The following is a 27973-nucleotide window of genomic DNA, read 5'->3' on the forward strand; positions in this document are numbered from 1 at the left end:
CAGCAGACTATGGTGCAGGTAGATTATTTTCTGAAATATATTGACTATTATAACTTTATTTTTCTCAAAGTATCACGACTCCTCCAAAACTCAGATAAAAGATATATTTTGAATGTGCACAAAGTTTTGAACATGAGCAGAAATCTTGCTCTAACAAATCATATTACAGTCCAGGGGTTTATTAATTCATTAAAATGAATTAATGTATCATTGAGGTGAATAATTGTCATATGCACATTTAAGGAGGTTACTTCCTCAACAAAAGATGCAAAAGGGAAGAGTAAATGATGCTAGGCTACATGTGTGCTGACTCAGATATAATTAGAAAAGTCGACCTACAGGAGAATAAATAGATGAAAGCAATACAGAATGCCTGAGCCTAACTGCCATATATTCCATTATGTTTTTATATTTGGATTTTAATCTATGGTTACCTTTACATAAAGATTTCCAGCATAAATTGATTCAGAAAAAGGTATAAATAGGTGCATACAAATTCACCAGAATGCAGGAAATGAAGAGTTTAATGCTCAAAATTTTCTGGGGGAGGACCCCCAGACCCCCCCATTATCATAAGTAACCATGCAGAAATTGAATAAATACTTTGTATTTGGTTGAATTGTCAGTGCCATGTGTCAAATCTTTTCTTGTGTAAATCTGAGCAATTATTAATAATAACAACAAAAACACTAATAATAATAATATTAATGAAATACCCCTATTCCTGTGACTTGTCCAACCCGCCACCAATCTATTATCTTTTTTTTGGTGAGGGGGAGGTGTCACTCTTGCCTGTCTTCAAAACTTGAGAGCCCTGTACAATTCAATCTAAAATGATAACAGCGCCACACACATACCTCTTGCAACATTAGCTACTACTATTCCTAGCCATCTTAGCTGTCAAAAGCTTCATAACTATAAATTCCGTAGGCAACAACAACTCCACAACTCACCTCAAGCAACTGAGTGAGCAGAGAGACAGTCCGAGACATGTTATAGGAACTTCCCGACCCGCAGACTCAGAGCCGGAAACAGTGCAAGCTCGCAGACCACTCAAGAACCCATGACTTCTCGATGACTCACGAGTCCTCGACGACCCACGAGCTGACTTGTCAGTCAGTCGCGCGAATCAGCCAGCTACATTGTCATGAGTGGACCATTCTGTAGCAGACCAGCGAGCGAACTTCACTCGAGCTCAGAGTAAAGCAAATCAACAACAAAAGCCATTCTTTCACTTCTGAAATAACATACAATGTTCTGGACGTAGCCTAGCTAGGCCTACTGTAGGTTTGGTGTATAAATGTAGTATATTAAAATGCAATTAGGTTGAGCAGACAGTCCGAAACATTGCAAGCTCGCCTCGGCTCGCATATGACTCAAGTGACTCAAGTGACTCGCACAACCCGGATCAGTTTAATGAGTGACTCAGAATAACCCAAATCCTTAAAAGGAATCGAATTTGCCAGGCCTAGTTTAAGCCCCATTCAGCAATCGGTACACCTTCAGGTTTGACTTGCGTCGAGTACTTTGACCCTGGTATTCCTGCTTGCAGGTCGATATATTTTGTAGCTCTCAGACTTACTTTCTGTTGTTTTGAATTGCTAGTAGAAAAACAACATCTTTTGCTTTGATGCTGAGAAATAGTTTAGTTTTTGTGAAACTGTAAAAACTTAGGGTGCAAGCGAGAGTGGCCAACTAATTTTGGCAATTTTGGGGACCAGTCAAAGCGCAATCCTGGTGCAATGAAGTACAATCTGAAAAAGGAGCGTACTGTATGCAGGTTTGAGGTTAGCAAGTGTAATTCTGCTATGCAACTGCAACTTCATGCTACAATGGTCATCAACATTGCATTGTGCCCCTAACAGCTTTGTGATGAATGGACTGTGCTTATAAAGCAAAACATTTTTTCACATTTCTTGTAAAAGTCACATTTTGTACACAGATCAAAGCATTGCATGCAGCTAGAGTGAAGTATTGTCGGATGCTTCTGCAAAGAGAAAGGAATGAGGACTGAGTTGTTAAAGAGTGAGAAACGTACCGATTGTGGTGATAACAGTCCCAGCAAAGAAAAAGGAGGAGCTGATGTCCCAGAGGCTCATGTGGTTGGATGAATTTCCTGAAGGGTTCACACCTGCTCGGACTGCTGAAACCACTTGCTGGAGAGGAGGAAAAAACAGTTAGCACATAATGCACTGTCTCCCAGTGGGAGTGTGGTATGAGGTGGTCTGAGGAACATCAGAAAATTTGCGGTGTGCATCAATTATCTTGGGGAATAGATGACAGCGATGATACATATTTTACTAAAACCAATTAAAGGTGCCCTGCCACACGTATTTCATTACTTTATGTCAATGTCTGAAGTTCTACCATGGACTCTGTAACAATTTTTGTGGAAAAAAATGCCTTGGTTACCTTGTTTCAAGCCATTCTAGTGTGGTATAGAAAGCCTGCAGGAAGACTCAGCTGGATTTGTGCCAGCTCTCATTAAAGGGGAACTATGCAGTTTTTTTTAGCTTAATTTACCTTAACTGAACAGCTTCGGCGTCATTGGAATGGTTATATAACTTTTTTTCGGGTTGAATAGTGGTCGTCTCGCTTCCCCCTAGCGCCTGTGAGCGGAAAAACCGCCCTTGCAACTTGTAGCATCAGGAAGTATTGCGTGATATCAGGTCTCGTGATGTAACAAATTTCTTCACGGCACTGCACACATACAGGAACCGGCTAGCTATAAGAACAAGGTAGCGATGGAGTTTTTCACACTTTTGTCATGGCTGAAAAAAAAAGAAGCAGAAAGCTAGGAAAGCATTATCGGAGGAAAAGAGAAAGAAGAAACGGCAGACTGACCGAGCGAGGAGTCAGACACGAGTAAACATCGGACCTGCGTTTTCAGAATGGCGACAAACAGAAACCTGCAAATCCAATGCAGATCTGGCATTCTTGCTGTTGCACGTCTAAGTATCTTTGGGATAAACTCTGTTTAATCTTTGTGACCTCAGGATGTTTGTTATTGTCTGTAAAGGTTTTTATTACGATCGCTGTCTGTTACGGGCTTACCAGCTAGCTTACTAGCTGTCTAGCTCAGTGGACATGGCTCTGTGCGTTCGCCGGCTTCTATGAAAACAAATGCACATGACCAGAGGGAGAAGATGGGAGGGGGGAGAATCGCCAATGAGTTTTTACAACAGTTTTGCCAAATATCTATTCCAAAGCTGTATGGGGAGCTCTATAGAGAAACCTGCGAGCAGCTGCAGGGTCTGGATCGAAACATTTTGAAATCTGATGAAATCTGTTTGCAACATTTGTCATTTTCCCTACCTCTGTCTAAAACCAAGGACCCATTGTTTCAAACATCACTAAGAATTTTGAGGAGTAATTTATTATTGTTATGATTATTACATTATTATTGTAAACTGCATATCTGCTGTGCCAACATGGAAAGTTAAATAGCTAATGAATGTGAGGCTTAGAAACGCTTTGAGACCTTCGGGAAAAAGCAGACACTGCAACAGAGCTGTTGCTAATAAATTATAGAAGAATGATTTACTTGAGTAAAGCTTATTATTATCAAAATCATGTACAGCATATAACACAGTCCCTGTGAACTAGCACTGTCAGTTTTTACTGTACACACACACACACACACACACACACACACAGAGTTTAGGGTCACTGCAATGTCAGGGTATTGCGATTAATTATGATAGTAAAACTAAGATAGCTTCCATTAACCTATGACTGTTGAGTGTTATTGAGGCAGTAAAGGTTGAGTGTGTGAGAGATGAAATGGATGAATAATGGATAGGAAGGTAATAACTAATGTAATGACATGAGTTATGATAGGTCAAAAAAGAACTGAGTGTTGCTTAATATCCACACAAGCTGCTGATGATTAAAGGGTTGGTTCAATCAAATTGGTTTATTTAAATTATACTTACTGGATGTCAGCGTTATTTATTAATTAAATAAAATAGTGTCCTATATGTACTGAAGCAATGTAGAATATAAGAGTGTTAGAGTTTGCACCCAGTCACAGACCTGAAACTATCCTTAATCTTTTTATTAACTATAACCATGATCTTTCCCTAAACCTTTACCATACCATAGTTGACATGCATAGATTAATTGTAGGAAGTCGGACATTTAAAAATGTTGGCATTGGATATTAGCCAGGTTTTTGCAGGATTGCCTAACATCAACGTCCTGGTGTGTGGAGTTGAACTACCTCTGATGGTATCTAGCCATTTTGATAGTTTTATTTGCAAATATTTGGAGGTATCCTCCAACCCAATACAATGTAGATGAAAGCATTTTTTTGCATGGCTCTTAAAGAATCAAAAGACCTTACTGCCAATAGTTTTCATAAGGACCATTTCTTTGGTTGAAAGTATTTCCCATAAAAGAGTATAAAGAAATCCAAAACTATGAACATGGATGAATAACAATAGAGGGAAGTGAGCAAAATAGATCAGAGGACTAACCTAAAGCACAAATTATGCTTCTGTGTTACATGTAATACACATATTAAAAGTTGTGGCGAACTTTCTATAACTGTGGGTCTCAACAATGCAGGCTGATTGGTTGATCCAACATCATCCTGTTGTGAAGTTTTCTTTCAGAGTTTGGGCGTACTTTTCAGCATAGTACTGCCACTGCACACAATATTGTAGATAAACAGATTTGATCCAAGTTCTTTCACGTTGTGTCACTGCAGTGAAATTGATTTCCATTTCCTGATTTTCTTCTGTTCTTTTTTTTACATTGTGGATTGCTTAACAAGACACAGCTTCCTAATAAATGCATACATTATACCACCAATTCATTACAGCTCGTTTCTCTGCTCCTAAGTGGAAAAAATCCCAAACAAAACTAAAATATATTTTTTTTAAAAGCCCAGAATGAGACAACTAAAAGACAACACTGATTTGGTTACACACATGCAGAGGATACAAATTTACTGACATAAACATAATGAACAAAGGTGAACAGTTTTTTATCTTTTCTATCTTACCATCATTTCCAAATCCTAACAAAGGACATAGTTTAAAAAAATTGAAATTCTGAAACCCTACATCCATTGTACCTCTAAAAACATAATTTATCAAATTACACAATCAGATAGGCTTGGCTTAGTCAGCCCCTTTGTTTTCCAGCCAAAGCAACCACATTAATTCACTGTCTTGGCAAAATCCAACCATGGCCATTGGAAATGATAAGACAGAATAATGTGAACACACACTGGCTGTGCCAAACTGCCAGGAGAGATTGAATCGTCTGAGCTTTTTGACATCACTCACTTTTTAATTACTCCCTCTGAGAGCACATCTACTCAGTCCTCTGCTGACTGGCTTTTGATCAGTGGGAGCCTACAAAGGTGTGTGTGTGTGTGTGTTTGTGTGTGTGTGTGTGTGTGTGTGTGTGTGTGTGTGTGTGTGTGTGTGTGTGTGTGTGTGTGTGTGTGTGTGTGTGTGTGTGTGTGTGTGTGTGTGTGTACATAATTAAGTAAAAATGAGTGGGGGACACCTGTATTGAAGCTTTTTATCAATAAATCATCAGACGAGAAAGAGTTGCTTGCAAGGCTGCTGCACTCTTGAGGCTACTGTCTGATAGATGATGGGCAGAGCTGTTTAGTTAGGAGTGTTGTCTTGTAGAAGCACTAAGATGGCAAGATCTGTGTCAGGTATGTACTGTACAAACTGGCACACAATCAGCCTTATACCATTATGAAAGGATAAAGTGCTCTTAAATGCCTCCTACAGGCAATTTGCCCAGTTTTTGTGAGCCAATAATTAATTTTGTTCATTTTGCAGTGCGCAGTTTGTTTCTGAGGCCCAGGACTTTGCCTCAAAACAAACATTTAATTGACTAAAAAGACATTTTTGAGGACAGAAGACAGTTTGCCCTCAATTGACTTTTAGCTTTTCTTAGAGAGAAACCTGAGAGGGATTTTGAATGTTATAGGGGCCATAGAGTACAGGAGACATGGTTGCTGGCAAAGGTAAGCAACACCCTTAGGCTAACACTAAAGGGCGTACCACACTATTGTTCATCAGTTTTACAGCAGAATTTTTAAAAACACCCCAGGGTTTGTTACAAACTGATTTAATATCATAGATAGAGGAACTTGTTCATAGATAATTTATTTTTTACCCTAGCTAGCATGCATGTTTGAGACTACTTCAGCACAGCAGTGCTTTGAGCTAAATGCTACATGGAACATAAATAAAAGGGGGGGGAGGGGTTGGATTCAGGAGCTTGCTGCCTTCCTTCGTCCAGGGCTCCACATTCATTAGGTAAGTCCATTCCTGACACAAGATCATTATCTAACAGTCAATCTGATAGATGATCTCAGGACAGAACACATCACCATCTTTGAATATTAACTCAGCATGTTAAAGCCAAATAACTGCCATCTGTAACCAGCCTTTCTTAATCGAAAACAGTCTCATTTAAATACAAGCTGTGGTAAACATTATTCAATAGTAAATCCTGTCAGCTGCAGTCAGTTTTAACATGGTCAGAGCTTATACTGTAAATGTCACAGAATGCCAACACAGTGGGCAACAACTCCTGAAGTAACATGGTAGAAGAGATTCAACATCAGCAATGAAACTACAGTACCTACTTCATATTAAATTCAAACATGACTGAAACATCTAATTCGTAAATATTTAACCGAGTCACTGTATCTCTAGCAGCAAACCCAAAAGGTGGAAGGTTATTATTGAAAAACTACACCAATGCTCTGCCATAAGGAATAATGCAACGTCTTTAATAAATGTGAATATCAGGGCTCTACTGTGGTCTGAGTCGACTTAATCCCATCCCTTGCTATGCTATTGACTAACAACAGCAATTTCATTGCATGTTTTTAGTCTTAAAAGGAAATGTTTTAGACATAGTCACTCTTGAGGTTTTCTCATCATTATGAGAATTATTTTTGTTATAATGAGATCTTTCTCACTTTGTTAGAACAAGAGAGATGCTTTGTGATGACAACGAGATACCACTCCATAAAAAATATGGCTGCTCTGCACTGCTACAGTGAGAAAGTTGTGAGAAAAGATTGTTGGATCCTTGTTCATCCAAAAAATTTGACGTCCAAGTGTGACTGTTACAGGTAAATTAATGTGGGAGCAAAAAAAAAAAACAATTATTGAAATACTTGCTGGTTTACTAGTCAAATAGTCTTCAGCAGCTTTGTAGTTTGTGAACATGCATATTTTCATATAAGAGCCAATCATTAATCCTTTTGACCATATATATTACATTGTATATAATAAAAGTGTTTGACTTACATACTGTACTTACATACTGTAAAAAAATATAAGTATAATATTAAAATAAATAAATAATTTTTGTACTTCTCGGATCCCTTATGCAGTGAGCTTAAAATACTTTTTTTGTTAGAAGGCATTTTTGGTAGGAAAGGGTTCAGCTATTAATAGAGGCCAAAATTCAAAGAGGTGGACAAAATCAGTTTCCCCCAGGATTTAAAGATCTCTTAGCTCTGGTACAATAGAGGAGAAAATAATGATCCACAAGTCCAATATGCCAGCTAGAATTCCCTAAGAGGGAATTCTTTTCAGCAACCCTGACAAGTTTGGTTGATGGTGAGATCAACTAATCAATAAAGGAGGGGGTCATGACATTTTCAGGCTTGATTTGTAGCAGCATTTCTGAATTAGTTTCCAGCATGGAGGGATCACCAAACAGGCCAACGATGCACAGGTCCAGGGGACCCCTAAATGAAGTGGCTGTTATTCATTTTTGTTGTTGGAAAGTCAAATAGCACAGTCAAAATTAGAGATGTTGTGACTTGACTTTGATTTTTTTTTTCCTTGTCCCTTAATATTATTTGTAAACCCAGATTTAGTTGTAATTAAACTTTTTAGTGGTCACTACTTATTCTTTCATGTTTTGTTAAAAAACATATTGATACTAAATCAAATTAGTTGTTTGTAATAATCAGCTTAAGTATGCAGTGCACAGATCATATTAAGCAGAGATAACTAAGGATGTTAAAGGTGCCCTGCCACACATATTTCATGACTTTGTGGTGATGTCTGAAGTTCTACCATGGACTCTGTAACATTTTTTGTGGAAAAATGCCTTGGTTACCTTGTTTCAAGCCATTCTAGCGTGGTATAGAAAGCCTACAGGAAGACTCAGCTCGATTTCTGCCAGTTCTCATTAATATTCAACAAGCTAAGCTGTTTGAATCTGATTGGCTAACAGCTAGCCAATGAGAGCCTGGCTGTCAGAATCCTTTACCCAGCCCAACTGGGCGAGCTAATGAATAGTAATGAGCTCAGGCAACATGATGTCAGACTGACCAGCTTTTGTAATTGGCCTGATTTCTCTGCTTAATTCTTTTCAGTGGCTAGAGCTGACAGAGGAGGTAGCAGTTCAGTATTGATAAGTAGCCTGATGTATATATTTGTAATATTTCTTTCCATGTTTAAAGCTATAGTGCGTAGTTTCTGTCTCACCTATGAGGAATTTTAAGTAATGACAACAAAACTGTCGACACATCCACATGATCTAAGCCTTCCGTAATCGCACACCACTCCCACCCCTCCTCCACGCTGTTGCTAGTTGCCAAGGAGGACACGGAGGATAAAAAAACCATGTTGAACTCTTCAGAAGAGGTAATTATCTTCACTCGATTTTCTGTGTGTGAAAGTCACTGGAAGACACAGTTTCTAAACATAGCCATACTAAAAAATACAGAGAGAGTTTTGTGGAGTCGATAGTCTTAATTAGCTTTGTAGCAACTCATTTGGTAATGGCTTGAACGTTCATTAATATAAACAAGTTACGCACTAAAGCTTTAACTTAACATACTTATTTTTGACAACAATTTTTCTTACATACAACTGCACAGGTTATCATATGGTTACTGTAAGCCTACATTAAAAGTATGTAGCCTCGCTCTAAGAAACGACTTGATTTGATTGTTTCCTATAATCGTTCATTTAGTGTCCTATAGTATTTTGTAAAATATTTATGGAGGGAAATGTAAGTGTATATCTGCTGTGGAAGGCAGCTTAGGATAAAACTAATCCTCCAAATGAAACATTAAACGCTATTGTTAAGGTTTTGTTTTGTTGATGAGAAACATCATGGTTTGGCTTAAAATGGCTACTTCGTTAAAGTTAGGGGACCGTCATCGTCATGGTGACAATACTAAACACGTGGTTAAGGTTAGGGAACGATCACAGTCATGCTTAACAGTGAAATGAACAGTGGTTTCTTGGGTTTAAATCTAAAGCGCAGTGTTTACTCCCAATCATTGTTTCCACCATTGGCCACAATCCTCAAACAAACTACGTAGAGCTGTCAAATACCAGTAATACCCTCAGTATGTATTCAAAAGAGAAAATCTGTACCTACAGTGTATTTTCAGGTCCTGCCGAAGAGGAAAGATTTGAATTATTAATATGCAGTTGATGCTTCCACCCACCTTCACCAAATCCTCCAGCTCAGAGGAGTTTACGCAGGAGTGCATGGCCAAGAAGTCCAGTTTTTCTGCGAGGATGGCCAGCTTCTGGGAGCTCTCGTGCGGCTGCTCCAGCGCTCTGAACACCGTCGCCCCAATAATGAGGTAAAGCACCACTAAGAAGAAGATGGCTGATACAGTTTTCCACCTCATGACTGTAGTCCGGGTGTCACACTCGTCCTCTGGAGTGTTCAGCAGCACCGGGCTGACCGAGAATGACAGGCGAGGTTTGGAGTTGTGGGCAGCAGATTTTGGGTCAAGAAGGTCAGGTGCGGCCACTGTGAGGATGGAAGTGATAAACAAGAGACTGAGTTTAGGCATACTAATCAATCCATCCATCCATCCATCCGTCCATCCATCCGTCCATCCATCCATCCATCCATCCATCCATCCATCCATCCATCCATCCATCCATCCATCTATCCATCTATCCATCCATCCATCCATCCATCCATCCAATATAGACATACAACATGAACCATGTGTTTCATTCAATGTAAGAGTAGGGCTGCAACAAACGATTATTTTCAACACTGATTATGTTGGCGGTTATTTTCATGATGAATCGATTAAACGTTTGGCCTATTATGAGACAACCTGTAGGGGGACCGAAGCGGGAAATGTTACATAGTGTTGCTTTAAATGTATGAAAACACTGAAAAATAAGCATAGAAAAGTCCCAGAAAACAAACAAAACCATTCATCTTGCAATGACAATAAAGCAGAAAATCCTCACATCGAAGAAGATGGAACCACAGAATGTTTGACGAATGTCGATTATCAAAATTGTTGATCATTTTTCAGTCACTTGACTAATTGATTAATCCACTAATTGTTTCAGCTTTATTTAACAGAATGATGAATGCAAATAGGTTGTGAGGCAATAACCATCTGGAGAAAGTTGTTTGAGTACTGAACTTTAGGCCTACTTAAACTTGATCATTAAATATCGTCACGATACTGTCAATATGTCACGGATATTAAACTCATACGAAGTGTTCCAGGCCAGATCTAACACCTGATCACTATTGAAAAAGATTCTTTATAATAACCTTCAAATACCTTTACCATTACTTTAAAAGACCAATCAACAGCAGGTTTTCAGGTAATTCAGAAGTATTTGACACATGGGAACTTAATACTCTCTCCTGTGTCATTACTGTATAGCCAATAAGCCCTTATGGTACTCTAATTCTGTTTTTGTTTGTTACTATAATAAACCAGTAGAACAAATTATAATAATCTGCAGCACTTTTCATTCAATTCACTGTGGCAACATATAATTCTCCAACAGCAGCATTTACAGTTATATCTGGACTTAAATGCATCTATTTCTATATCTTAGCTTCCTCTTCTGAGATGGATCTAATGAGGGGAATCATGATTTCCACCTGGAATCAACTCATTAAGGCTTCTTAATAATAGAGTGTTCAAATATTTATTATTATATATTATATATATTAAGTTTGTACATTCAGTGTAATGAAAATGAATAAGGCTAGACAATGTTGCAACAATGAGACAGGTTATATCTCCCTGCAGGAATCATAACTAAAATTATATTTTTGATGTTGCTTTTTGGTCCCACACTACAAATACAACGACTGAATGGAAGCTCATTAAAAATTAAACACTCTTTGTCACAGTCCAGTTTCCCCAACAGCTTGCTGAAGTAGACACAATTACATAACCACACCGTGAGCTCCTAATAGCCATCATTGTACAGTAAACAACTCATGGAGAGGATCTGCTAAGCTGAAACCATGTAAAATTAACCCAGAAATAGGCTTTATAAATATTTTGTTTCTTATAATTATATTTATAGTAGGCTATTAAAGAACTGCACGATCGTGTTCTTCATTCCTGTCGTTTGAATGGGGTTTCACACGCAGAAACATTGATAAAAAGCTGCAATAAAAGTATCACACAGAGATGAGATCAAATATGAATAATATTGGCTGCAAAAGATGCCACAACTGCACTAGAAACTCACTAATAAAAAACACAGAAACCTCTATTTCTCCTCAGCCATCACTCTGTATGTGCACAGTCATGCAGACTATTTGTAAAATTTTCATCATTCAATCACTGAATTTCAACTAGTTGTTAGAGCACTTACTTCTCTACCATCTCGTCTCTATTTGTTTCCTCATCGACGGATCTTTTTCCTCCAAGAAGACGCAAATAATGATCTCCTGTTAGTGGGGCTTTATGCCTCCGGTGCTCCCACCAAGGGACGTGGCCGCTCTCCACATGGCTTCTTCGGCGAGCTGTGCTTCCCTCCACTTTACAATCTCCGGAGAAAATACATCCAGGACATCGCGTTCCCACCAGAAGACGCGCTAGGACGGAGCGTAAAAGGAACTAGTGGAACAAATCGCTTCAATAAAAGCCATGCGGGTGTTTGGAGACATTGTTGCCCAGTGAGGCGCCTTTATAGGAGTACGAAGATGGATTGTACCGGGCGGTCACAGGAGCTGTTCAACAGTGTGACCCGCTGGATGCGCTGCCCTGCACTCCCACTGCTCTGGTGTGGACAGTGTTGCTCCTGCTGTAAAAAATAAAATTAAAACAAGAGAGGAGCTTCAGCGTGCTGTCCAACACTTCAGTAGCTTCCACTCAATCCCATGCTGCAACATTTCACACAACAGATGACCATAACGTTAAAGCTGCTCCTCGCAGTTGAGATTGTGCAAAACAGGGTTGTAATAGTTTAGCATTAAATGTCCCATGACATGGTGCTCTTTGGATGCTTTTATATAGGCCTTAGTGGTCCCCTAATACTGTATCTGAAGTCTCTTTCCCAAAATTCAGCCTTGGTGCAGAATTACAGCCACTAGAGCCAGTCCCACAATGAGCTTTCTTAGTATGTGCCATTTCTGTGTCTGTAGCTATTGAGGAGGAGAGAGTGGGGGGGCAAGGGTGGAGGGTGGGGGTGTGGCACATCTCACATCTAGCCAGTAAGTACAGTAGTAGCAGACAGATGTTGCAGTGGCTAAATGAAGGGCAGTTGTCAGTGCATTAATTAAATTCATCTGAATTAGTGAGGCAGTCTGTACAGTTGATGTCCCTGTAACTTATTATTCATCATGGCATGCAGGTGTGACCAATATATGAATACACAAAACTAAGGTGGACAAGGGTTCTCATTGATTTGCTTGCAAGTTGCAATTCAGCTAATTTCTCTTTCTGTGTGTGTGTGTGTGTGTGTGTGTGTGTGTGTGTGTGTGTGTGTGTGTGTGTGTGTGTGTGTGTGTGTGTGTGTGTGTGTGTGTGTGTGTGTGTGTGTGTGTGTGTGTGTGTGTGTGTGTGTGTGTGTGTGTGTGTGTGTGTGTGTGTGTGTGTGTGTGTCAGAGCACCAAACAGCACAGCTGTGTAAGTCTTTCAATTTAATTAGCAGTAGTAGCTCATGCAAATCAATATTGAGGACACATCTGCACACACACCTTTTCTTTGACACACACACACACACACACACACACACACACACACACACACACACACACACACACACAATGACACACACACACACACACACACACACACGTAAAATCCTCCCTGGATGAATGAAGCTATCTGAGTGCAAAGTTATAAATAATTGTAGGAATAACCTATCCATAATTCCCACTTCTGCTGACATTTAAGTCTTCCAGTAGCTGAGTTTGCTGAGGAAAGAATGCTTCTTCTGCAAAAGAAAGAAGTAATAAATTGTACTCTGCAGTATGTACACGTGTAAACAATTCCACACGCGCTTGTTGCTCCACCTCTTAAAAAGGCTTTCTGTGGCTTTTGTCCAGATTTCAACAAAGCACTTGTTCCATGATAAACCATCAGAAATAATCATTTTCTACTTTGTCTTTTCCTATTCATCTCATTCATTTCCTTTTCTGCCCATCTATCTTACTCGCTTCCACTTTGAATCAGTGAAGCATCCAACCTGCACTCGCATGCTCAAAGAATGGCAGATTCATTTTGATAGTCTCACACATTGGGTGTAAGCAGCGTTTGATGCAATAGTTATATAACAATGCTGAATTATTTCTGTAATCAGTTTCAAGTCTTCGTTTTACTTCTTTATTCTTTTTATAGACACACATTATTAATCAAAGGGCTAAAATGCGTTGACACTGGGTTGTTGAATCTCCCACTCCAGCCTCTGTCACATCATGTCACTGTGTACTCAAGAAGTCTAGTAGATACTAAAGATTTGTTCAATATTAACTTTAATGTCATCCAAAGAACTAAAATACTTGATAAATGGTTTGAGTGCTGGATTTGCTTATGTTGCTATGGTTACAGTTCTGCTGTAATTATAGCAATGGATGCTGTACCTACATATTTTTAGCTACATATATTTGTTGTTGTTTGCAGTCCTGCAAAGCTTTTGCTGTTGGTTTGTAAATTTCTTGAGATTGTTATAAAGATTATAAATATTTTAGGATGCTTCTCTGGCAGCAGCATTTAATAAGATTGAGAGCGAGAGAAAAATGGAAATGTCTCTCGAGCAGCACATAACAATACTATCAATACTATCATTTTATACATATGAGCCCCTAATAATCCTCTGAGATAGAATCATTTTTTTTTATTTTTATGTCCTCAGTCCTCAGTTTATGCCTTTAACAGGGCCTCTGCTGCTGGGACTAATGGCTTCCTACCGTTAATGCTGACATGTTTTTCCAGCAAAACTACAACACTTCTGCAATACCCGCGCTGTGGAAATGTGAAAGTCAGTGTTTCTTTGCTTTAGGGCTGTTTTGTAACTTTTGCTCTACTTCAGTGAGACACTTCAGATCAGTTTTTTCTTACTCATACCATTTGAATATGAAGTGTGTTCTTTTAAACCATAGTGGATAAAGATGCTGGAAATTCATAAATATGAAATATTCTGTCCTTTACAGCAGTTTCTGTTTCTTCTTGCTCCTAATTATTTCCCAGCTTTAGTGGAATTTTAAGTGAGACAACACAATTGTATTTCTCATTAAAATCAAAGGAGAAAAAAATCAAATTAAAAGCATCTACTTCTTTTGAAGAAACTATTACAGCTTGAGACATATATGCTATATAATGACACACCAGGCGTATCTCTGAATTACCTTCCAGTCCACTTTTGTTTGCTATCTATTACACTGTGTGGTGAAGTCACACATAATGAAGTGGAGTGTAATTTGCATACATAGATAGTTACAAGATAAATGACCTGAATTCCCATTGACTTTGAAAGCGTCTTATCTATGATAATGATGTAGCTGTGCAAAATTAAATCATAGTTGACTCAACATGACTGCTCTGAAGAAATAAGCCTGAGTCAGGCTAAACTTTGTTACCCATTCAGATGACACAGTTTCATTGTTGTGTCATCAACTTTATGTGAAGAAGTAGATCAGGAGGACTTCTATGTAGGTGTTTGTGGACAGAAAACCGCTTTTATAAAAAAATAAACGCTTTTGTCTTTTTGTCCCCTCATAAATGGTCTCCTCATGAGGTATAAACTCATGCTTCAGCATCTCTCATTCTAATTTGCAGACTGTTTCCCTCGCACAGGACGTCCCCTGGAGCAGGGACATATGGCTTTTGTTACATGACTGTAATCATATTATCGGTGACATTGTTGGTTAATGGCCTCTATTACCATAATCTCTCCTAATGTAACAGCAAAATGCCAGACACTGGTAAGGTAAGCCATTTTACAGTTCCCCTGTCACCTGTTTGATAAAAGGTGGTTTTCTTACAGAAATCTGATGTTAATTAGAATTTAAAATTCTAAGCTTTGTGACTTCATCTATGAATATATTATTTAAAAAAACCACAACCTTCAATTTAAATGTTTTGCATCATATTACTGGATAATTTGAGGATGTTGTGCTTGTTATTGTGGATATTTTCTTTCAAAACCCCCCACAAAATATATATTGTATCTCATGAATAAGTACTGTAGTTTCTAAATGTTTTCATTCTCAATCTAGTGCCCGACCTGTTTATAAATGCAGAGCCATAAAAACATACTTTGACAGAAGAAGCTCAGAACACAGATAATCCACGACATCAGCAAACAGAACTGCTGAAAGTTGAATGTGTCTAATGTGATTAAACATGTATATTTTATACTCTTGTCTGCAAGCTTGCATTGTAAAGACACAGAGGGTCCAAGGTACTACAAACAAATTGCATCTCAACACCAAATCCTGCTGAATCTACCTGAATCATTTCCTCTGAGGTTGCAGTTTACTCATCCTGCAGAGAATTATCAGCAGTATTTACAGCAGAAGGGACCTTTACTGAATAAAAAAAATGATTACTTTTAGATTGGTCTATCATCTGTAATCAAATTGACATACTATATGACAATGGTGTACAAATCCACACAGGTAACTGTGTCATAAAAAAGCAGATAAATCTGTGAGGCAAGATTCATATATAAAAAAAAGTCTCTCTCCTCGGAGTGTTGAAACTTTGCTAAAGAAACAAACTAACCTACTGAGTTTAAGGTTAGTGAGTGAGACCATAAATTTAAGAAAATCCATCCAAAACATTTTTTTTTATGGTGTCCAGTTAACTGTAGCCATTTTTCCACAAAATCAGTGTGAGTGGGATCAGTGGTGAGAGCAGATAATACATTGTTTTATTCGCAGTAAACACTCATGTGGAAACAGTCTTTATAAATAATGCTGGTCTCAAGCTTCTCCCTCATTAAGTTGTGTTTAACACTGTGTGCATGTTCCATTGTTAAGCCGCTGGTTCTTGATAGATGACAGAGCTCAAAAAGAATAATTGTGGTTTCAAGAGTCTTTCATCTCCAACTCATTCGACTGAGCCCTGCGAAAATCAATCAACTGAGCGAACTGAACATGTGCAATGTGTATGTACCCTGCAAACGCACACACACACACACACACACACACACACACACACACAACACACACGGACAATAAATTAACACACAGAATATGAAGTTGCTCTGGTGCCTTTGGTCGGGGAGGAAAACCAGCAATGTGTGCTGCAACCGTATTTACTTGACAGTCTTCAGAAGATTTTCAATCAGGCATTCAAGGGGAACCTTTTGCACATGAGCATCTATCAAAGAAAATAAATGAGAGGTTGAGGTCAACAGTATGTCACTCGATTATTAAAAGTGTTACATTATCCTCTCCTGACAAACCAACATTAGTGCTAAGTGGCCAACACTTTGCTCAAATGCTTCTCTATAATAGATGCAGTATCATGTAGAACTCAGTACTCGTGTCTACATGGTTGAATGGTTGTGTAAATTGATTTTCAGTTATGCTTAAAGTGACAATTTAACATAATGATAAGCTGTAACAATAGACTGTATAAAATATAAACGTAGTCTCAGTGACGGCACCCAAACTGTAGGTTTCTGAAGAGCCAAAATGAAGCTCAAAGTGGGCGGCTCTGGCCGTCGCCATCTCGGCAGTGACTGACGTCCCTTAACTCCCGGGTAATCCAAATATGAGCAACGAGGTGGAGCGTGGATGGAGCTGAGGCGGGACGAATGAAGCCTACAGCCTCCTGTGACGGCAGCCACCTGTCAGAACTTTAAATAATTTAAACAGGTGAGTTATAAAAAAAACAATCACCCACAGCTGCCATAAAGGGGAGAATTAGCTAAAACAGACAAAACTTTTTTTGTTTCAGTGTCCAAAGTGTAACACTGTCTATTTTTGTATGTTCTGTAAATAAAAAATAAATTTCAAATAACACAGTCCCAATTGTGAGACCAATGCATTTAGGTTTGTGGCATTTATCTTCATCATCATGATAAAACACATTAAAAAGAACATTTAAATGGAATGAGCATGACAGAAAGACATTTTAAAATGTAATATATATATATATATATATATATATATATATATATATATATATATATATATATATATATATATATATAAAGACACCCACTCATATAGACACAGATATAAATACATATCTGCCATTTGGGCACTCACACAGGGCTTAGTTTTGCTCATGTGGTATAGACCAATCATATTCTGGCAAAGAGCCAAGGAGGTGGGCCTAATAATGGATATGGTAACCAAATGTTGGTCCATTAACTAGAGAAATGCATCTATGCGGCGCCTGGTTAGCTCACCTGGTAAAGCGCCCGCCCATGTTCAGAGGTTTTCTCCTTGACGCAACGGCCGCAACTCCGACCTTTGCTGCATGTCATTCCCCCTCTCTCTCCCCTTTTATGTCTTCAGCTGTCCTATAAAAATAAAGATAAAAAGAGAACCTGTGATGAGAAACATTATAAAAGCGCAAACTGGTGAAAATAGTCATTTGTTTCATTTCCTTTAACAGCGATACTTACTGTGGCAGCGAAGACAGGCAGTCGAATGTCACAGTTGGAGGCTAACCCCATCAATGGGTTTAGACATGCTGTGGGCCTTAAAAGGAATAGAGAAAATGGAAATATTACTTTGGTCTTTGGCTAAAAAGGCTACCTAGTGCCAGAGATGAAAATTGCACGGAAATAGATAATCACCCTGTACAGCAGGTTTCTATTGTCTGGGCATGTTTGAAGGTTTTCCTAGTGACTCTCACATTTTCTCTCCACTCCTTTTATTACATCAGACTTTGACAGTGTCCCAGTGTTCTTCACCCATCTCACCCACTGAGATGTCAGGGTCACCTATCCCACCAGTACACCTCAGCCACGTGGGAGGGGTGGGGTGGGGGTGGGGGGTAATAAAGATTAATGTAGAGGCTAACAAGGGTATTGCTGACTAAGCTGACACACACACACACACACACACACACACACACACACACACACACACACACACACACACACACACACACACACACACATATACCTCTACACACATTTTACTATGCAAATGAGAGGAGATAACTGCTGGGCTGTGAGCGAGAAATGTCTACGTGAGGTCTACTTAACACAAAGAGAGAGACTAATAATGTTAGTTTATTGTGCTGTTGATCACAGTGAAGGAGTGAATACCAGTACAAATCGTTTTGTTTACTGTTCGCTTGCATTTAAAATTGTTATCCAATATCTCACTTTTGATATTAGTGATATACTTACTTGTTTACTTGGCTTTGGTCTCTTCAGGGGAATTATTTATATTAGACAACATGATGTCACACAGTCACATAATTCACTTTCCCACAGAAAACGGCCGCTCTACAATAATATTAACCACATGTTTCATGTGTTGTTCTATTCATGATGATAGCAGACAGTATAGGCTCTTCCTGTGCTCTTTCCAGCCTTTTCTTCCTTCTGCAGGATCCAAGATTATTATAGGATCAGTGTGCCATCCTGTCAAAAAGGGGTTGATTGTTTGACAGGGAGGTTTGCAGAGTGCAAGACATGCGCGCACACACACACACACACACACACACACACACACACACACACACACACACACACACACACACACACACACACACACACACACACACACACACACACACACACAAACCACATCATTTTGTGGTTTCTTTAGTGTGAGTGTGCTGTAGCATGTGAATGGGGTTTTGCACCTTGCATAACAAGCTCTAGCCCAAAGACATTATTATGTGGTAGGCTTTGATGAGAAAGCACCCACAGAAGTCCTCTGTCTCCCCCCATCACAATGACTTTGTGGTTACCCATTTCCCTTTGGAGTTTTCAACCCACAGCATCCCAACAGCTCGTTATCTGGATAACACACTCATCGCGGTGGCACATACTGTACTTGGAAGGCGGCTTATGTATGAATGTTTGTGCAATATGCACGACCCAATCTTGTGATTAGGTTCTTTCTCCAACAACACCATCACTGCATCTTAAAAAAAAAAAAACTCTGTGAAAGTTAAGTTGATTTGGGTAAAAACTCATAACATATTTACTATTTTACTATTTACTAGTCCTACACCTCTCTTATAAAAATGAGTTGAAAGTGCTACAGCATTGACCAGCCAGTTTTATTGCTGCTTTTATAACACTCATTGTGCTACACATCAGATGAATAGCGTGGGTGTAAGATCACATTGCTCCCTGCCATGTACGTCACAGCAGATATAGCTTACTCTGTCGCTCACAGACACAAGGAATAGGAATGGACGAGGCGGCTCAGCAGTGTTTGCGGTTCATCTCCAGGTGCTGTCTCATTTTGTTGTGTACTTTCTACAGTCTCGCCAGGTGCCATCTGTACGGAAATTGTACTGGCAGGGAACGGATATGGGCTAACCAGATGTTAATCCATCGCCTTCTGTTTACCTGCATCAGGCAACATGTTAGACTAGTCTACAATTATCTCTTCTTTGACACGGCCACTACAGTGACACTGTTGTCTTGCTGCCAGTGGATCAAGTAGCTGCTCATAATATAAATTAAAAGATCAGTCTGGTGATATTGTGAATTTTTCAAATGTTTCCAACTTTATATTAATCCTATTAACAAGTACTATGTAGTCTGATATAGTATAGTATACTTTAAATACTTTAAATCTCCATTAATGCCCAAAAACACTGCCGTTGCACACGTTGACATGTCATTTCATTATAACAAACATGGGCAGTGTACATTTCTTTTGAGTAAAATAAATAATTTTCTGCAGTGTAGTGTACATGCTCATTTTTTTTTTTAAATGAAAGTATGTATTCATGACCTGTTTACGTCTCCAGTAGAGACTGATGGGCTAAGTGCCACAGAGAGAATAGGGAAGTCAGAAAAGTATTGAAAGACAGACTATCACATTGTTAGTTTTGGTCTTTTCAGGGGATTTGTTGACAATAAGAAAAATAGTTTACATCACATGGCTTATCCTACAAAATCAAAGGGCTAAAAATGTTGTTAGGGCGGACACAGGTTTACTATATAAGGATTGTATATCATGTTTCTGAGACTTATAATATTTGGGATAATTCACAAAACATTTTTCATGAAAGCAAACTGGTAAACAAATTATCGCTAGTAGCTAGCATAACAATTGAAAAATGCACCGAAAGTAATGGGATGACTCGGCTTACACCCTAAATCCCCCCACAACTAGAAAATTATTTGAGCTGGTGATGAAATATGTGTGTCCCAAGACCAGTGTTGGGATCCATGGAACTCAAAAGATCAACTTGTTCAGTTTTGCAACTTTAACTAGTAATTATTAATTACTTTTGATAGTCATTTTTGATACTCTGACCCCAACATTTGGTGGAGTGAGGATACCAGTATCACTATATGCTTAGTGTTAAGAAGGCATCCATAAATAGTTGTCGTGTTGAGTGTGAAATAAGGACACGTCAGACTGTTGAGCCAAAGCCTTTCCCCATAAAACACAGAGATCGGTATAACCCCTGCCGTTACCAGACCTTTCTCTAATATGGCGTGTCTGTGATATAGTTGGCAAAAAAATATGGATATCCCCCTCTCTATTTTTTTCCTCAAAACTCATCATTCTTTTTTAAGTGGATCATTTTTTACATCCCAGAAATGTATTGCAATCTGTTATGCTCCTTTGTGTCCATGTGTCTCCCCGCTCGTAGCAGCTCAGTAATCTTTCTCATGCTGTTGAACTTGAATGTTTAGGTGCAGACAGTTCAAAGAGAGAACTACAGAGTTCTTTTTTTACAGTGAAATCTTAGTCATCATATTCAAGTGACTGACAGACCTAAGAAAAGGTCCTGGTGGTTTGACACTGAGTCGGATGGGGGGGAGCATACAAAAGAAAAAAAAGGAGCTCTGCTGCTAAACTTACTTACCTACATTATTTGACATGTTGGGTGTGGTGTACAGTAGGATGTCTGTAAGGCAGGCACAGTAGCAAAAAGACAGCAATAATTTCCACCTCTTTGGCTCATGGTATTATCTACCTACGGCTACACGTGAAGAGGAAAGAATATTTGCCCTGGACCTTTTGGTGGAAGTATACTGTCATACGGTGAGGACACGAAAAGCTTTTCACATTTTGATAAGGTTGCCTAGAAAGAAGACCTAGTGGTGCACACAATATAGGAATTCAATATTCAGTGACTGAAAATGAGTATGATCTTCTCAGGGATGATGGTCAAGTTTGCTCTAAGGAAAGCTTTTATCATTCTGCCTCTACCCCTACAGAAAACATCTTCTTCTGATTGCTGCGGTTCAAAGACCAAAAATACAGTTTTTCTGAACAACCACTGTCTGCAGATCCCACAATCTCCTCACACTGCTGTGAAACATAAGTGCTGTCGGCTGTTCATTCTTTTGAAGCGTAGTTGACAACCTGGAGAGCAGCTAGAGACCAGATGGCTACAGGAATATATATTTCAGGGCCGGATGAACTTCGTAATTCCCAGAAGGGCTTCTTCTTTATTTATCTTCTTTTAAAGTGTTGCGTGATGAGTACACAACATTTTCTCACAGTGAGACTTGGATGTTATTTCACTGTGAGACTTGGATGTTATTTAAAGCTCTGCAGCTAATGTAGCTGTCTTGCCAATTACCTATGTCAATTTCCAGGAAAGAACATGGTTTGGACTGTAATTGCAAATGGTTCCTCCCCAGACACTGCAGGGATCTCAAGCCCCATTAGCTGAGCCAGTGCGTGATGTGAGATTGAAAAATAACGTGCAATATTGTAAGGGAACTACAAGGCACTCTGGTTAATGAGTTTACACTTGTGGTTACTCATAAAAAGTCATTTAATACAAGTAATCTCCAATCCATTCTGCTTATATGAGTTTGTCTTCTTTCTTTCTTGTTTCTTTTTTTAAATATACACATTTTAAACATATTAGGAGTTGAAAGGCATTTTAACATAATGTGTATCATCTTGCAGAGACTACACAGTGTTCAAAGTGATATGCTATATATTTTTTTTAAGTCAACCAATCCCATGAAAAGACCAAAACCAACACTGAATTTATACCACTAACAACTAATTCATAATAATAATAATAATAATAATTCCTATATCCACAGCGCTGTGGAGTAAGTTCTGGCTACACCACAGATACATTCTGGGATAAAAAAGAAAAAAACTGCTCTGGGTTGTTAGCATTTCTTTAAACCAATCACAATAATTTTGGGAGGCGTTAAGTTCCAGACACAGTGATGGTGCCTCTGCAAAATAGTCAGGAAGCGTGGTGGAACATTTGCAACCTGCAAAAGAAAATGCCACATAGAATATTAAATGAAGTTAACTGTTCACACAAAACAGTAACATGAGCTATTTAAATTATCTGGATACATGGTTAAACGTAATATGCTCTTACCAGTGTATCGCTGTGTGAACTTCGTCCACAGCAATCCCCACCAATCGGCCCCAAAACGCTTGGTTAAATACTTGGTAAATGCTGTAAACATATTCTATTGTAAATTTTTACAATCATTCCCCGAAAGAACCAAGCTGGCATGTTTTTTGCACGATCCAAATTTTCTTCAAAACTTGCCATTTTCAGCATGTGCTTGCTAGCTCGAAGTTTGTTGTTGTTTCCCGCAGCAAAGGGATTTTGAGAACAGCAACACACCGAGAGCAGAAGGTGAGAGGCAAAACCTTTCTCCTGGAAATGTACTTACGTTGATCCAGACTACATTTGACACCACGTTACGTTCTCATTTTAGTAGTTCTAAGTGACTCATTTTAAGCCAATCCCGGCTGTTTTGCTAATCCTAAGTATTTCTGTTGCCTAAACTTAACATGACTACGTGGACAAATAATTAAACTGCTACCGTGCGGCAATAAATAGAAAATGTGTAGTTTTAGGAGTTTTTGGAAATCGACTTATAATGTTTTGGTATGAGGATGTGTTGGACCTGCTGCCGTAAAGACTCACTAGAGCACCAAAAGTCTGCTGCTAAATATATATATATATATATATATATATATATATATATATATATATATATATATATATATATATATCATAGTGGGGGCCTGGATATATATCATAGTGGGGGCCTGGGTGTCCTCCCCCAAGGAAGTTTTGAGCATCAACGACTTCATTTCCTGTATTCGGATAAACTTTTATGCACCAATTTACAGTGGAAATACCTTTATTTAGCTTATGTGAAGAAGGGAAACACAGATGAAAATTCTAAATATATCAAAAATATAATGGAAAGTATGTTGTTGCGTGTCATTGGGCATTTTTAAGTGGGTAAATGGAAATCCTGGAGCTTTCTTAGTGGGTATACCTGCGTATACCTGCGTATCACGTAGATTACACCACTGGTGATGGACACAGATTTTCAACTCTGGATTGTCTAATGTCAAAATCATACACTCCGTCTATATTTCACACATGTATTCAGCATCTTTCTCAGGATTATTTGTGGACCGTGACAAAAAAATAAATCAGTAAAAGAAAAATCACAACCTCCTACTGCAATTTGTCAGCCACTGATTTGCCACCAAGAACAGGAGTGTGTGGTAGCAGTATACTGATTTGTTAAAAAACAAATATTACCAAAATAATATGGACTTGTCTTGTTTATTAAATTAATCTCATCATTTAAAAAAAGGGTGAAGGAATCTGGCATTACAACACATATTGGAGTAAACATGCACACACACGTTATATAAAAAAAAACATGCCGAGGCAGCACTAAAACATGCTACATTTTACTTTATTTGTTACATAATCTTCTCCACATACACACACTGTTCTCGAAACAGCCACTGCAATGTAGAAGAGAGAAAGCCTGTCACACCGACAGTAGAAATAAAAGTATGGATAATTAATAAAGCTATCCTTTATTAAAATCAAACTGAGAACACTTGTAATTATTTTATCTGTTATATAATGGTCTGTCATGCTGATAAACACAGAGATCACAGAGAGATGACAGCCTTGCCCTGAGTCGAGGCTCCTGTATTTGTTACCACGAATGACCCCTGAATTTGGAGAAATTAAATTACCCTTCTCATTTGGCTGAAATACAATTCTTGATTTAATTCAAGAATGTGATTTTCATTATCTTTGTCTCATGCCTGTAAGCAGCGGCACAGGTCTTGGGCTTTCTCAAACAAAGAGGGAGACTCCCAGTCTCATAGAATTTGGAGAAAGAGAAATGAGCATGAACTCTGAAACTGACTGACAACACAAATTATTTTAATCCAATTGTCTCCTAAGTCACTTTTGATCTCTTCCATTCTGGCTGCAGGCTAGACATCAGATGATGCTGTTGCTGTTGTGGAAGGTTACATTTGTCCTGCTTTAATGTAAAGTTGTTTCACATAACAAAGTGACAAAGCAAAGTGGATTCATGGTTTACATATACTGTATCATTTCATATATATATAATCAACTAGATGAGAACAGTTCAGTGATCTTGACCTTCTACATGTTAGATAAACGTCTTCTATATGAGTTACATTAATGCACATCTTTTGGACTATTATATTGTACATTGCATATTCTTTTTATTCTTAGTACTGTACACCTTTGCACATCCCCTAGAAAGTATTGCACATTCCTAAGTAGCTCTTTCAATTTAAACAGTTACATTGTACACATTTTTAAATTTCTAAATAGTATTTTTTTAATTTTCATTGTAATCCTTTATATTTTGTTTCTTGTCTATGCACTGAATACACCAAAGCAAATTTGTTGTTTGTGAAAACCTACTTGGCAATAAATCAGAGAGGCACATGTCAGACCCATAAGTTAATCATAAAAAAAAAGTTCATTAGTCATTTCATTTAGCCTATATTACCTAGGCCCTATAGCTAGCTAAGGTTTTCTCACATTTATTTGCAGCCAGTGTAACGTTAGTAAAAGTAATGTAATAATTCACATTAAAATGAACATTTCCGTTGATGGTGACGTAAGACGAGGTGAATAAGACTTCTTTGGGACTATTTATGTTGACGTTTCTGTCCTCATTCATCTCGTTTCCTGATTGCCCAGGCGCTACAGTTGACACCCCTGTAAACACAATGTTGCAATGTAGCTTACCATTATTGTCCCTACTTCTGAAGTTACTGCGTAGTGATCATAGACTGTATATAAAGATGTAGCGATAGGCGCTCCCCAGATCTGCTGCAGTCGCCTGGTTTGGAGGACAGGATCTTGCTCCACTTTTACACACTTTCTGACACAGCTGATAAATTAAGTGGACTTCTTTCTGCGGATTGATGGATGTCCATCCAGAGTGATCAGAACTGCGTCCGTGGCAACGCTCTGCTATACATGGCAACGCTCTGTTATGCTTATCACCGGTCTTTTATAAAGAATTAGCAGACCGCAGAATGCTGTGATTGACCAATCAGAATCAAGTATTTAACCAAGCTGTGTAATTAACACCTATAATGTTAATTATGGGACCGTCTATGCATCTCTTTTCCCCTGATGTATGAAGCAGCAGCTATTGTAAAATTACTTTGATTTAAGTAAATTCTTTCAGTTTGTGTGCGTAAAGTGTAAGTATTGTCATTACAAAGTGGCTTATTTGGCTAATGTTAACGTATGCTAGAAAGGCAATTTATTGTTAGCCATTAGCTTTAACAGTTAATCTAGTTAGAAGTTGGGTTTCAATGATGTTGTACAGCTGAAGAAGTCAGAGCTCATTCACAATGTATGAAATGTTGTTATAAGTTATTTACCTATTCTCTGTCTAATGCATTTGTAAAATGGTTTACTGTCCTTTATTAAACCACACAAAGATGTGTTTGCATTAAACAAGAATGATTTAGGGACTAAACTGCATACATGAGTGGAGTAACATAACGAATGCAGATTAATGCACAAGGGGTCATATCCAAATCATATCCTATGCACCAGATCTTAACCCAGTTAAGGGGAATTATATAATAGAAGACTGACTAGAGACTTGTATGAAGGCTACCTAAAATGCTCAACGTGTGTTTTTTTCCTTATGTCTCAGTTGAAGCCGTGACAGTAACTGTGCTTGGTACTTAACTGTGCTTAGAGGAAAAGGTGCCCACATTTAACTCATCACCTCATGTCTCATCTGGTTTTCTTGCTGCACCAGAAGCTTAAAATATATCCATAAAAATCCCTGTCAGTGCTCAAAGTTCTTTAAGCTCAACAAGGCACTATTTGTTTCCCAGTGTGGCACTCAGCCAAAGAACAGCAAGATCAACTTGCTGAATAAGGTATGAAAAATTATGAACATTGTGTAGACTGAGGAGACGACCTGTGACCTTGCTCCATATAGACCCAAACTGGAAACCGGCTAACCCTGGTCTACCATACTGCAAAATAAATCACTTTAACAGTTTCATACTGCATAATGTGTTTGTCGGTAGTATGTAGGTGGTTTCGACTACAGCCTAGTCTTCTTTTATTTGACTGTACTGAAAAGCACTATACAAATAACTTGCATGACTGGCATTGGTGTTAGTATTGACTTTGCATTATTTAAGTGGACCTGAACCAAAATGACCATCTTTCAAATATTCCTCCTTTTCTCTTTATTTTAACAACACATTTTTGATTCATACAATTATGTATCCCTGGTTATTTGTTATGCTAGTTATATATTCATTCTGACAACCAGATAAAGTATGATCTCATTTCATCATGTTTTACTTTAAATATATGATTTAACATGACCTCAATGTATGATGAGTCATTTATAGGATTCCCAGCTATTACTGTAAGCAGTAATTAGTCTTGTTGCTAGGAATGGGGATACCCAGTAAAAACAGTGTAATAGTCCTAATGGTTAGAGGCAGCAGAATCCTCTAATTACATTGCCAAACATGAGCGTGCACACACACACACACACACACCTTCCTCTTCATTATTGTTATGCAAATGAAAAAGAAAGCATGCCACTGTGATTAGCACACAAAGTGGGCAGAGAGAGAGCTATGGTTTGATGTTCAGTCTGACGGATTATGGAAATTCATCAGTCACTGTTAGTCAGGAAGGACAGCATGCATCATCTGTAACCTGATGTAAATATCCATCCTCTGTTTTTCATTGCTTTATTTCAAATTCTTTTTTACCTTCATCCGAGCAGGAGGGAGACTCTTTTGTCTCCACAAATGACCATGCGTCGTTGCCATGGTTACTAGGTCATAACAGGCAAAATGACATTTGTGGATGGGTATTGCCATAGAAAGTCAAATGTGATTCATTTAATCCATTTTGTTTCTATCGGTATTGCATTTATAGACTCATGGCATATGTTCATATACTCACTGAAATGTTTGTTACAATTGGAGTTTATCTAAGTTTATTTAACAGGTTCTTTTAAGCCCAGTGAATTGTTCAAAAATATAGTCAACTGTGATGTAAATAAAAACTGCAGATCCATTTTCCAAAGCTATTAATGTGTCAGATATCTTAATTGTGGCAATAAATCATTAAACTCTCCCACACTGCCTATATTGTTTTGGTCCAGTCCTGCATTACCAAAGTCATGACAACATGTGTTTGTGACGAACACAATAAAAGAATAAGAAGGGAATCCATATTAGGTTCTCATTCATTTTAGAGTCTGTATACAAATTAATTTTGAATGGTGTGAACTCAAGCAATGCTTTTCTTGTGTAGTGA

The 27973-nt window shown here is 38.3% G+C and overlaps 1 protein-coding gene across 1 annotated transcript in view; it reads right to left on the reverse strand.

The window, feature by feature from the left end:
* The window catches only part of LOC120547184 (potassium channel subfamily K member 2-like), a 31069-nt gene extending 18777 nt beyond the window's left edge, over nucleotides 1-12292 (reverse strand). The window contains exons 1-3 of the mRNA XM_039782660.1: nucleotides 11619-12292; nucleotides 9464-9777; nucleotides 2039-2156 (exon numbers count right to left, since the gene is read on the reverse strand). Coding sequence (XP_039638594.1) covers nucleotides 2039-2156; nucleotides 9464-9777; nucleotide 11619 — 433 coding nt within the window. The 5' untranslated portion in view covers nucleotides 11620-12292. The remainder of the gene's footprint in view (nucleotides 1-2038; nucleotides 2157-9463; nucleotides 9778-11618) is intronic.
* Between the last annotated feature and the right edge of the window lie 15681 nt (nucleotides 12293-27973).

Source organism: Perca fluviatilis, chromosome 18 (genome assembly GCF_010015445.1).
Source record: "Perca fluviatilis chromosome 18, GENO_Pfluv_1.0, whole genome shotgun sequence".
Lineage (NCBI taxonomy): Eukaryota > Metazoa > Chordata > Actinopteri > Perciformes > Percidae > Perca > Perca fluviatilis.